We start from the raw sequence: 12973 nt of genomic DNA on the forward strand, positions 1-12973 counted from the left end.
CTTGCTCAAACTCATGTCCATCGAGTCAGTGATGCCATCCAACCATCTCATCCTCTGTTGTCCCCTTCTCCTCCTGCCTTGATCTTTCCCAGCATCAGGGTCTTTTCAAATGAGTCAGTTCTTCTCATCAGGTAGCCAACATATTGGAGTTTCAGTTTCAGCATGAGTCCTTCCAATGAATATTCAGGCTGATTTCCTTTAGGACGGACTGGCTGTATCTCCTTGCAGTCCAAGAGATTCTCAAGAGTCTTCTCCAACACAACAGTTCAAAAGCATCAATTCTTCAGTGCTCAGTTTTCTTTATAGTCCAACTCTCACATCCACATATAACTACTGGAAAAACCATAGCTTTCACTATGTTGGCAAAGTAATGTCTCTGCTTTTTAATATGCTGTCTAGGTTGGTTATAGCCTTTCTTCCAAGGAGCAAGCATGCTTTAATGTCATGGCTGCAGTCACCATCTGCAGTGATTTTGGAGCCCCCAAAATTAAAGTCTCTCACTGTTTCTATTGTTTACCCATCTATTTGCCATGAAGTATTGGCAGAAACAACCCTAAATTCTGCCTCAAGTATGTAAAACTTATCTTACAGAGGTTGGTAACCACCAAAATGAAGAGAAAAGAAAAAGGAAATGACACATATGGACTTAGAAGTTGCAGCATGACAACTACATGGTAGTTGTCAAACATGAGGTTAAAAGAGCAACTTCTTTTTTCATGGTCTTATTGTCCCATCTTTGGCTGGTAAGGGCTTCCCTGGTGGCTCAGAGGTTAAAGCATCTGCCTGTAATGCAGGAAACCCAGGTTCGATCCCTAGGTCAGGAAGATCCCCTGGAGAAGGAAATGGCAACCCACTCCAGTATTCTTGCCTGGAGAACCCCACAGAGGGAGGAACCTGGTAGGCTACAGTCCACGGGGTCGCAAAGAGTCAGACATGACTGAGCTACTTCACTTCCTTGGCTGGTAAAAGCCCCCATCAACTGTGCTCCTGTGTCCTTTTGATAAAACTTCAGTCAGTATTCTTACGTAGCTTCTTTGCTTTCAGGCAAGCTGTCCTAGGATATCTTGCACATTTCCTGCCCAGCACCTGGAAATGGCACTTTTCCATGGAACTCTGGTTCCTTTAAAGGGGAAATGGTATTTAGATGGATGCTAAGGGTGTTTGCTGCTCCTTATTTGTTACTGTTTTTAGGCATTTCCAGGGGAGAGAGCTAGGAAATGTGTACTGTTTTAGAAAGGGAAAAATAAATTGTGACTTCATACTATATTCCCAAATCAAGTTTAAAAATCACAGGACTTTTTAAACTTAAAATCTCCAGTTTTATATTTGTATCTCTTTCATATTCTGCTTAAAATTTTGGTTCTCATAACACTAACAGAATCACAAAAGAACAACTCTATATAAATTAACAATAAGATCACTGAATGCAGAGTAACATTGCTTTGTGTGCTTATTTTGCCCTTAGCATACATCCCATGAGGATTATACAGGTTAATGTCCATGTTTTAAAGTCATTTAAAATAATTATTCTCCATGCGTTTCACCACCAATTAGGTTATAGATTTTTTCCTTGCTTATTTTCAATTGTTAGAGACCTCCATATTATGCATATTATGCAATATTATTGCATTTATTTTTGTTTTTAAATTGCTTAAAATATGCAAAGCTATGAACAAGATTCATCCAGAGGTGTCTTCAGTTGACCTCTCCTTGAAGTCATCAGTTTTCAGTTTTTGATTTATTCTTCCATTATTCCCTTTTGAATATTTACATCCTTTCCTACACAAAAAACATACAATGTCCAGATCTGCACCTTGTTTTTTCCACTTAACCAGGTATTCTGGAGATCACTTCACAGTAATGTACAAAGAGTTTTTTTGTTCCTTTTCCCAGATGCATCATATTCCAATAATGGAAGGCTATTTCAGTTGTTTCCAGTTTTTACTATTAAAAACAGTGCCACAATCAACAGTCTTATACATACATCATTTCCTATGCAGTTTTGAACAGATCCCTAGAAATGTGATTTCTTGGTCAAAGTGAAATGCATGATAGTTTTGCTAAATATTACCACATTTCATATGGTTTGTACCACTTTGTATTCCTACCAGCAAAACATGAGAATGTCTGTTTCCCTAAAGCCTAATTAAATGAGCATTCTATCAATCTTTGCTTTGTTGAGTATAACTTGGGTTTTCCAAAAATCTATGGCATGTAGTCTGTTTAACTGTTGCCAAGTCATATAAGATATGCTCATGACTGATTTCCAAATGTTCAAAAAAATCAATTTTTAGTGTCAAATAATTAATCCACAAAAACATCAATACCACAAGAACTTGTCTGGTATTTTGCCTTTAACAATGGAATAGCAATGTTGCAGGTCTTTATCCCTTTGCCTTCTTCCCTGGATAAAATGATTCTGACTTCAGGGTTTAACTGAGGGCTCCACAAAACTCTAAACGTACTTCCAGTCTCATATTAATCACTAATATGTGGTTTGAGTCACCTTAAGTGTCTTTCCGCCACTTCAAATTAATTAATTCTCTCATTCCCCCAAGTCAGACACATCAGTTGTCTCTGATTCTACTCTATGTCTCCTCTACCCAAGCAACCACCAAGATTTTTTATAGGTTTTTCATTAAAAGAATTCTTACATCTGACTCAATTTTTATTTTTTATTTTTTTTTTATTTATTTATTTTTTTTTTTCTGAATATTTTATTTCAACAGACATCCCTGGTTTTAAAAAAAAAAAAGATGGAGGGAGGGGGGGATATCATCACACCCAACAGGGAGCAAAACTCCCATTATTTAACTTTACAATATTGTATTGGTTTTGCCATATATCAACATGAATCCACCACAGGTATACACGTGTTCCCCATCCTGAACTCTCCTCCCTCCTCCCTCCCCGTACCATCCCTCTGGGTCGTCCCAGTGCACCAGCCCCAAGCATCCAGTATCGTGCATCAAACCTGGACTGGCGACTCATTTCATACATGATATTATACATGTTTCAATGCCATTCTCCCAAATCATCCCACCCTCTCCCTCTCCCACAGAGTACATTTGAAACAGTTCTAATGAGGTGGATGAAACTGGAGCCTATTATACAGAGTGAAGTAAGCCAGAAAGAAAAACTGACTCAATTTTTAGCCCCATTTCCACCCTACTTGCAGCTCTCATTCTCTAACTGGAGGACTCCTGGAATATTCTCTTTTTTTTTTTTTTTAATTTTTTTTTAAATTTTATTTTATTTTTAAACTTTACATAACTGTATTAGTTTTGCCAAATATCAAAATGAATCCACCACAGGTATACATGTGTTCCCCATCCTGAACCCTCCTCCCTCCTCCCTCCCCATTCCATCCCTCTGGGTCGTCCCAGTGCACCAGCCCCAAGCATCCAGTATCGTGTCACCAGCCTCCCAGTCTCTATCTTGTCTTCCCTCTGCTGTGCATACTTACATATACACGGTGGGTTCCACATTATATTGCCATTTTGCTCAAGTAACTCTGAGGCCCCCAGGCTGCCCTCCACAATGTTTTTAAACCCATGCTCTACAGACATACTTCACTGCTGCACCAACAAAGCAGTTCCATTTTTATTTGTTCTACACATGACATTTTCTGCGTAAGATTTCACTATTCTGCAGCTAAAGAGAATACAAGAGAACAAGAGCTCAAAAGTCACTGGTCTATAGAGTCAACCCATGGAATGTGTAATCTGACAGTGTTGTGCCAACTCAATCTTCTATTAATGAATTCATGTAATATTTATTGAGAACCAAATATTTACTAGGCATCATAAATAAAAAAGATAAAGTATCCACCTTCTTAAAATCTACACCCAGATAAAACAGACTGGTAGGACAATAAAGTGTGCTAAGTTCTCCCAAGAGGAAAACAATCTACATAAAATAGGAGAAGTGAAAAAAAATTGGGGAAATGAGAATCCTTTCCAATCCAAAGGTTCAGAAAGTATAGGAGAATAAAGCGTCTTCAGTTGAGAGGATTACAGGGGATTCCAGCAGCCTGCGGCTGTGGGGGTGAGGGGGAGTCAGTTTTAATTAAAGCAAGAATGTGAAAGAAATATGAAAAAGATGGAGGGTAAAGGAGTTTGTTCATTGTGGGCAGAACTGCACCGGGTATGGTGAAAAGGTCTGGGAGACAAAGGAACACTGTAGGGTCAGGCTGTAGAGAGGAAGCAAGATAAGTGGTTTGAGAGCTCATATCCTGAGTAACAACCAAGAAAGCAGCCACTCAGGAATCACAGGTCTGATGGTTACAAGCAAGTTAGCTGAGGAGGCAAGATGGTGGGGAGAGAGGAAACTCAATAGCTTGTCAGGATCCACTTGTGGCATAGACAGATGACTTTACGTATGGAATTTCTAGTGGATAGAGATTTCTGTCTAATAAGTAGATATTTGTGTACTAGGTTGATTTCTTAAAGTCTAGTAAAAAAATTTTTTTTGCAGTTGAGGCTTCAGACATACATACAGCCTCCAGATTTCTGAGATCCTATGTGACATTAGGCGTCCCAAAGGTGAACAATAGGATACTTGGTATCCCATTCAAAGGCCTGAAAGGTGCCATGTACAGACCACACATTTAGTAAATGTTTCTGGATATAACAAGGAATGCCTCTCATGGTTAGGAAAGTAATCCACATTATCCTTAGTGATCAACAGATTTATCTGAAGCCAGACCACTTGAATTTAACTTTCAGATCTGCTATTTATTAGCTGTATGTGAGCCTGGGCAAATTATCTAACATGTGCCTCAGCTTCCTCATCTATAAAATAGTGATGATGGTAATACCAGCCTCCAAGAGCTGCTGTGAGGAGTGAATGAATTAAAACATATAAAGTATTTAAAACAATGCCTGGTAATCAGGCATACAGCCTGAGAACCATCAGCTTTGCAGATTTACACTACTATCCAGGGCAATGAATATGTTAACTGCTTCTTCAAAATTTAACATTACTCATGGCTGGTCTAAGAATTTACTGCCTACCTGGATCAAAATTATCACCAAATATTCTCTTGGCAGGAATCTTCAGGGCCATAGCAGGAAATTGTTTCCTTAACTAGAATTGAAAAAAATAATATTACATAAACTTACTACATAGGTCTTCTAGTTATACACATGCCAAAATAAAATACAGTCTAATTTTCAAAAAAAAATCCATCATAAAAACCCATCATACTTTTAAGTGTATCATGATTAAGTGTACAATATTAAATCATGCCAGTAAAATACCATTAATCTGGCTAATTCTCTTTTGTCCCAGTAAAACAATTAGTATCTTTGTGACCTTGGATAAGCTACTTAACATCTCTGTGCTTCAGTTTTCTTGTGGAAAATGGGGATAATCTTAGCACTTATAGATTTGCTGTGAGGCTTAAAATTGTTTAAGTTAAGTACTTGGATGAGAACCTGGGGTACAGGTTTTGAATACCTGTTACTTACTCCCTGTTTATGATGTCAGGAAATGTGACTTCTGTGTTCTAACAGACTGGCAATTGTTTTCTGAGAAAGCTGATGAATTTTCAATTTCCTCTGCTCAATCCTTCCTCCTGTTAATATTCTAACACATTTGTCTCTTAGATTTGCCTATCCCCAGAGAAAAACAACTTGGTCCTGAAGAAATTCAATTTAGGGCAGTAAAGCCATAAAAATGGGTAAATGCTTATTTTTACTATAAGCTTGACATCAAAGGACCACACATATACTGTCTTTACACAGTCTTACCAATCCTTGCATTTCTCTAGTAACTTTAAATGTTTTAGAAATAAACAAAAAAACCCAAACATATACTACATACACACACACACACACACACACATACGCATACACACACATACAGTGTGTGTTTGTGTGAGAGAATAAAGATATATCTCCAATGACAGGAAATACAAAGAATAGGAGAGTGAATTAATCAGTCTAAACCATGGGCAAGCTGTCAGCAAAATTCAGATAAAAAAATCAGTAGAGAAACGACTCTTTTTTCCAACAAAAAAATTGTACACAAAAGAGAGGTGGAGGGGGAAACTTAGTGATTAAAAGACAACTCATAAAATCAACTATATTTCAATAAAAATTTTTGAAAAAGTTAAAACAAAAAAATAAAATTTATAATGATTTGTTTGAAAAAAAAAAGACACTTCACAGGATTATCAACCAGTCATATGAACACTGAGTATTTGATATTAAAGCATTTTCATTAATTATTATGATAATGACATTGTATATTTTTAAAGAATCTATCTTTTTAGAGATATACACAGAAATATTTACAAACAGAAAGATACGATGTTTGAGATCTGCTTCATAATTATAGTGGGCTGGCTAGGGATACAGATGAAACAAGAATGACCATGTACAATAATTCTTGAAGATGGATGGTACATTATCTGATGTTCTCTATTTATACTAGTCTAGTTCCATACATGTTCAACAAGTTCTATAATAAAAAGCTTCCAAATGCAAACTACAGTCATAAAAAACACATGTTTACAGATTGAAAATGTTATTTTTTCTCTTCCCTTTTATTCTAAATGGGCTTCCCTGGTGAATCAGACAATAATCTGCCTGAAACGGAGGAGACATGGGTTTGATCCCTGGGCTGGGAAGATGCCTTGGAGAAGGGACTGGCTCCCCACTCCAGTATTTTTGCCTGGAGAATTCCATAAACAGAGGAGACCAGTGAGCTACAGTCCATGGGGTTGCAAGGAGTTGGACACAACTGATGCGACTTAGCATGCACACACGTTTCTAAAATTGGCTTACATGAACGTGGAATAAATGCTGAAGACACTGCAGCAAAAATGGCCAGACCCACATCGCGATCTCTCTGCTCTAACACTTAAAGCTAACAGTTGGGCAGTTTAACTAGAAATAAATAGCATGATGATTCAAAGAAGGCAATGGCACCCCACTCCAGTACTCTTGCCTGGAAAATCCCATGGACAAAGGAGACTGGTGGGCTGCAGTCCATGGGGTCGCAAAGAGTCGGACATGGCTGAGCAACTTCACTTTCACTTTTCACTCTGATACATTGGAGAAGGAAATGGCAACCCACTCCAGTGTTCTTGCCTGGAGAATCCCAGGGATGGGGGAGCCTGGTGGGCTGCCGTCTCTGGGGTTGCAGAGTCAGACACGACTGAAGTGACTTAGCAGCAGCATGATGATTAACAATTATTAGAAAAACAGATAGAAAGGATTTATTTCTAATATTCTATGACACTGAAATGTATTTTAGACTACACATCTATATCTTCAGTAGTTTATCTGAAGTCCTCTCCCACCCTTTTTAGTAAGCATTCCAAAATTAGGATGATTTTGAAGAATCTCTTTTCTGCTTGTCTGATATATACATAAGTATTGTTTAGTTATCAAATAATTCCTTCAGCTTCCAGTTTTCTCAGATGTTTTAAGTAAAAATCTTGTAGACTCTTACTTACAGTATTGTAAAGTTTATCAAACTCTGCATATCTCCTGAAGACAAACCACTCACTCCTGCCCACTGAGACCAGAACTTTATAAACCTGTAGAAATTAAAAATAATAAAATAAAATTTGAGGGAAACGCCCCACTAGCTATTTACATATGCAAATAAAATGTTTTCATACCTATGAAATAGATAATTAGACATTAATATTTATATACAATCCTCCAAGATACACAAGTATACCAACTCAAACACTTCTTTTATCTTGTTGAAAGGTGTTTTATTTTTTAAATGGTAGGAAAAATTTTCTGTAGTTTTCAGAGTAACATAATGAACACCAGTGTACTCATTATTTAGATCTTCTGAATTCTGGCATTTTTCAATTCCTGTTTCAGATTTCCTGGAGAAGGCAATGGCACCCCACTCCAGTACTCTTGCCTGGAAAATCCCATGGACAGAGGAGCCTGGTGGGCTGCAGTCCATGGGGTCGCTAAGAGTCAGACACGACTGAGCGACTTCACTTTCACTTTTCACTTTCCTGCATTGGAGAAGGAAATGGCAACCCACTCCAGTGTTCTTGCCTGGAGAATCTCAGGGATGGGGGAGCCTGGTGGCTGCTGTCTATGGGGTCACACAGAGTCGGACATGACTGAAGTGACTTAGCAGCAGCAGCAGCCCCAAGAATAAAACACAGTTTCAACAGATGACATTGCTCTCTTCTTTCCCAAAGGTAACCACTACTCTGAAATGATAACGTATTTTCAAAAGTGATGCCTGGCACATAGTAAATACTCAGTTATTAGTTCTCCTCCTTTCAGGGCATCTTTTACACAATATTTTTCAAACTAAGACTTTATTCTCATATTTCCTACGACTTTCTTGCCTGTGTTTAACATTTTCATGCACACACAATTTCATATAACCAGAGTCAACAACCTTATGAAGTAAACAGAAAAAATATTACAACCCCTATTGCAGATAGGAGGAAATGATGGCCCCACAAAGTTAAATAACTTGCCCAAGTTCACAGACTTGTGAGACTAAAATCTAAATATTCTAACCTTCTATGCACTAGAACAAGAGTCAAATCAACAGTTATAATACAGAATTATCTTTCATAGTCCATCCCACAGAGAAGCTCAGAATACAATTCAACATAACACAGAGAAAACAATTTGGACCCCAAAGATCTTTTTATCATTTCTAAAAATAACAAGTATCTAGGTGTATGAAGAAAAACTCACTGATGTATGTCTTGGGTTATCAACCTCACTATTTTACAGTGAAGATTAGGGGAAAGAGATGTTTATAACACAATTGTCCACAGTCTGTAGATAACACAGTAAATTTATTTCAGAAGATGGCCAGACAAGCATTTACACAAACTATCCTTTCCCATGAGAGACTGGAAAGCTCCACTCACCACTTCATAGTTAGATAATACTGTGAGCAAAGATCTCTCTGACACTGTGTGTGTTTATGAAGTATGAACTCTGAAGTATTGTTAAAGATAAGGTCACATTAACAGACCCACAGTAAGAAGGGCCCCACAACGTAAAGCCATACCCTCCCTCCCATGAGAAAGGGGACAAAGTCTCACCAGGAAGGTGAAGCCAACCCATTGCATTAGTCACCTGGATAAGTGAGGCAGAGAGAACAAGACCATCCAGGCACCTTTACATGAGCTCCAAGGGTAAGAGAGCTTTTTGGTGTTACCTCTGGTGTTAACCAAGAGGACATTAAGCTGTCTTACAGGAAGCTGTTGGGTGAGATGTCAGAATTGTTTATAAGATGACATGGCTCCCTTTGGAGAGAGTGCAGAAGTAGAGGAAGAAGAACCTAATCAGAGTGCCAGCAAAACAGAGCCATGTTTCTAAAAGCAGACTACAGATTTTATCTCCCATGGTAGTCAGCATCAGATGGGCCTGGAAGCAGGACTCCTTCCAAAGGATCAGAGACTTAGCTTTATATGATTATGAGCATCTTGAACAAACAACGCTGTCTGTGCTGACTTCCTGACAGGATAAGGTGGCTTCCCATGGATACTTGAGTACAGCCAAGACTGGAACCAAACCTAGGTTCCAGGCTGAGGCAGCTCTGCTCTCTATTTACAGGAGCTGAGATAAAGCCCTGTGAGGTTACTTATTAGCAGGATGATTTATGAACAAGAGCTTACTAAGTAAGTTCTAATAAAATACAAGTGAAAAAAAAAAAACCTTTCAAATTTGAAAAGACACTCTCATTTGCAAAAATACATAGAATTTAACAAAACCAAGTACAATAAATCTTATGAAGTTTTTTTAAAAAAAGATTTCCTTGTTGCTTGTCTTGCACCAGAATTTGAGTTCCTTGAGAGCAAGGACTGCCATCATGCTTGCTACCCACTTATCTCCAATGCCTAGAACAGCAGCTGGCGTAAGAAAAAAGCTCAAGGACAGTTCTCTGAGTGGATAAATCAAAGTATAATTTAGACTTGGTTTAAGTCAAGGCTTTCTAGAATGCAGTGCATTTCTCTGAGAGAAGCTGAACTGAATAAAGTCATTTAAAAGGCACATGAGAACTATTCATAAAAATATTACTGAAGAGTTAATGCAGTGCCTATTTTTGTTTCCAAGTATTACACAGACATGCTGAAGCTGGAGAGAGTCTGTGCTGGGTTGGGTGGGGTCTATCTGCACTGACTAGACCAAGCTTGTCGAGGACCGAGGACTGTACTACAGTGGTCAGCAACAAATACAAGAACTTAACCCTCCTTCTCATTCAACTTCAATGCCACAAGCACTTACTAAATGTCCATGTCTGATCTAGATACTGGTGAAATGATAGTGAGGGAAGTTCTTGCTTCAAAGAACAAGTTCAGGAGAAGTGCACATAAATAAACCTAAAGGTATGTCAGGTGGTGATAACTGCTATTAAAAAGCTAAACAGGGTAAGTGGGACAGAGTGTGAAAGGGGCAGGGTGACGTGTGAAAGGGGCAGGGTGAGGTGTGAAGGTGCTATTGTATAGCAGGTGGTCAGTAAAGTCCTCTCTGACAAGGTACCATCTGAGCATCCGATAGGAGGAGGTGATCAAGGTGATCTAGAGGGAGCCTCGGAGAACTCCAGGGACAGCTCTGGGAATAGTTGGTAAGAGTGACGCTAGAGGCCTCCCTCACTCTTTCACAGAAGATAAGGAAATACTCCTACCACGAAAAACAGGACCCTTGAGATAACCCACTGCATGTATCTGCTATGGATGAGCTTCCAACAAACTCGGCAGGAGGTTCTGTCCTTGAAGGAGAGAACTTACCAAAGTTAAAAATAAGGAGACGGAAGGAATGAAAACTTTGTACATTCTACTCTACTACCTAAAGTATACTGATCTCTGGTTTAACATCAATATGATGGTTTTTTCTCTAATATTTATTTACTTTTGGCTGTGCTGGGTCTCCATTGCTGTGTGTGGGCTCTCTCTAGTTACGGCGATCGGGGGCTCCTCTCAAGTTGTGGTGCATGGGGTTCTCACTGCGGTGGCTACTCTTGTTGCAGAGCAGAGGCTCTAGTGCACACGGGCTTCAGTAGTTGTGGCATGTGGGCTCCAGAGAGAGGGCTGAGTTATTGAGGCATGTGAGATCTTCCCAGACCATGCATCAAAATCTTGTCCCCTGCATTAGCAAGCGGATTCTTAACCACTGGACCGCCAGAGAAATCCAACATGATGTCTCTAAAACTGGCTTATATGAATGTGGAATAAACGCTGAAGATAATGCTACAATGTCTGAGGAGAGTCAAATGGCCAGACCCACGCTGCAATCTCTCTGCTCTGGGCTTGCATGCAGGCTGTGGAAGCATGTTCATTAAGGAAGGGAGAACAGAAAATGGAAGGGCTGTTCCCAGCTCCCTGTCTGAGGCTCTGGGAAAAAACCACCATTAGGGGGCCCCTACCTAGTTAAGAAGGCAGACTGGAGTGGTCAGAGGGTTTAGTTTAACTCCTCAACCCCTCCTGTGATGTGGACTCTGGCAGGGGCCAGGTTGCCCAGTGGTCAGAGCCCAGGGCAGCCCACTTGAGTGAGGAGCAGTGGAGGGCACACAGAGCCTCAGTGGGCTCCACAGCCACCAAGGGGCCGAGGGGAAGCTAAGTCAGCAGTCAGTCACCCCCACTCGCCAAGCCAACAAAGAACAGATTACAGATCAGTCCGTCAATGGCAGATGCCAGTGGTGGATGCAGGCATGAGGCCCAGGGTTGGATCAGGTCAACCACAGCCAGAGATTCACCAGACCCATCACTCTACACCTGGAATGGCAAAGATCTAGAGGATAAGAAAGCCGGCCTTTGCCAGGTTACCATGAGGTCAGTCATCCACTGAACAAACACTGTGAAAGGGGACACCTCTCCTGCCACAAACCACGAAGCCAAGCTGGAGAAGGAGAATGTGTTCACATACATAAGAGAAAGAGGCCACAATGAAAAAGACAGCCTAGGCGCTTTTACTTAAAAGAACTGCTTACATTTTCAGTCAAACTGTTAAACAGGATGGGGTTAAATGAGTTTCTTCATAGTGCTCAGTGGGTGGGGCCTTACAAGGAAGAACAGATCTGTTACAGACAAGATAAATGACAGTTTTTGAGGAAAAGGAAGACAGCAGAACTCTGTATATACTAACAAGACTGCCAGACTAAATACTAATAGTGTGGCATTACACTAAATAGAAAAGTGAGTGTTTCCCAACAGCAGTCACTGATATACTGACTCAGCCAAATACCCATTGCTTGCTCTTTATAAAGTCCTATAGTAGCTGATGAGGAGAAGGTGATACATTGCGCAGTCATTTCTGACTCTTTGTGACCCCCTGGACTGTAGCCCGCCAGGCTCCTCTGTCCACGGGATTCTCCAGGCAAGAATACTGGAGTGGGTTGCCATTTCCTCCTCCAGGGGATCTTTCCCACCCAGGGATTGAACCCACATCTCCTGTGTCTCCTACATTAGCAGGCGTATTCTTTACCACTGAGTTACCACCATGATAATAAAAGGTAAAATTAGAAATGGACTTTGCCTCTATGGTGAAAAAAGAGATAAATACTAGATTAAATATTTTTTCAATGAGGTAGAAAATCACAAATGTCAGGGCCTCCCTGGCAGTCCAGTGATTAGGACTGCACCTTCCAATGCAGGAAATCCGGGTTTGATTCCTGGCCAGGGAGCTAAGATCTGACATGCCTTGGGGCCAAAAAAAAAAAAACCATAAAACAGAAACAAAATTGTAACAAATTCAATAAATATTTTAAAAATGATCCACATTTAAAAAAAAATCTTACAGTGACAAATGTCTTAAGAAAGATATGTGGAAATTAAGACAGTGGTTCTTCACATGGACTCAGTGACTTTCAGAGCCCACAGACCCTGAGAAGAGCATGTGTCACAGAAGCACGCGTACGCACATTTTCGACTGACAGGGTCTATCAGACAGTTCACAAGCATCTCTGAAGGGATAGTTCACAAGCATCTCTGAAGGGATAGGGAAACAGGCAAAAATCTACACTG

At 39.9% G+C, this 12973-nt stretch overlaps 1 protein-coding gene across 5 annotated transcripts in view; it reads right to left on the reverse strand.

Annotated features, from left to right (window-relative positions):
* Positions 1-12973, reverse strand: part of LOC102392047 (serine/threonine-protein kinase Sgk3) — a 120766-nt gene that overhangs the window by 34849 nt on the left and 72944 nt on the right. For 4 of the 5 annotated variants that reach the window (XM_025265315.3, XM_044928721.2, XM_025265317.3 and 1 more), the window contains 2 exons: positions 7466-7549; positions 5016-5088 (listed from right to left, as the gene is read on the reverse strand). In XM_025265315.3, coding sequence (XP_025121100.1) covers positions 5016-5088; positions 7466-7549 — 157 coding nt within the window. The remainder of the gene's footprint in view (positions 1-5015; positions 5089-7465; positions 7550-12973) is intronic. The other variant, XM_025265316.3, reaches the window with a different exon arrangement.

This window comes from Bubalus bubalis, chromosome 15, assembly GCF_019923935.1.
Source record: "Bubalus bubalis isolate 160015118507 breed Murrah chromosome 15, NDDB_SH_1, whole genome shotgun sequence".
Taxonomy (NCBI): Eukaryota; Metazoa; Chordata; class Mammalia; order Artiodactyla; family Bovidae; genus Bubalus; species Bubalus bubalis.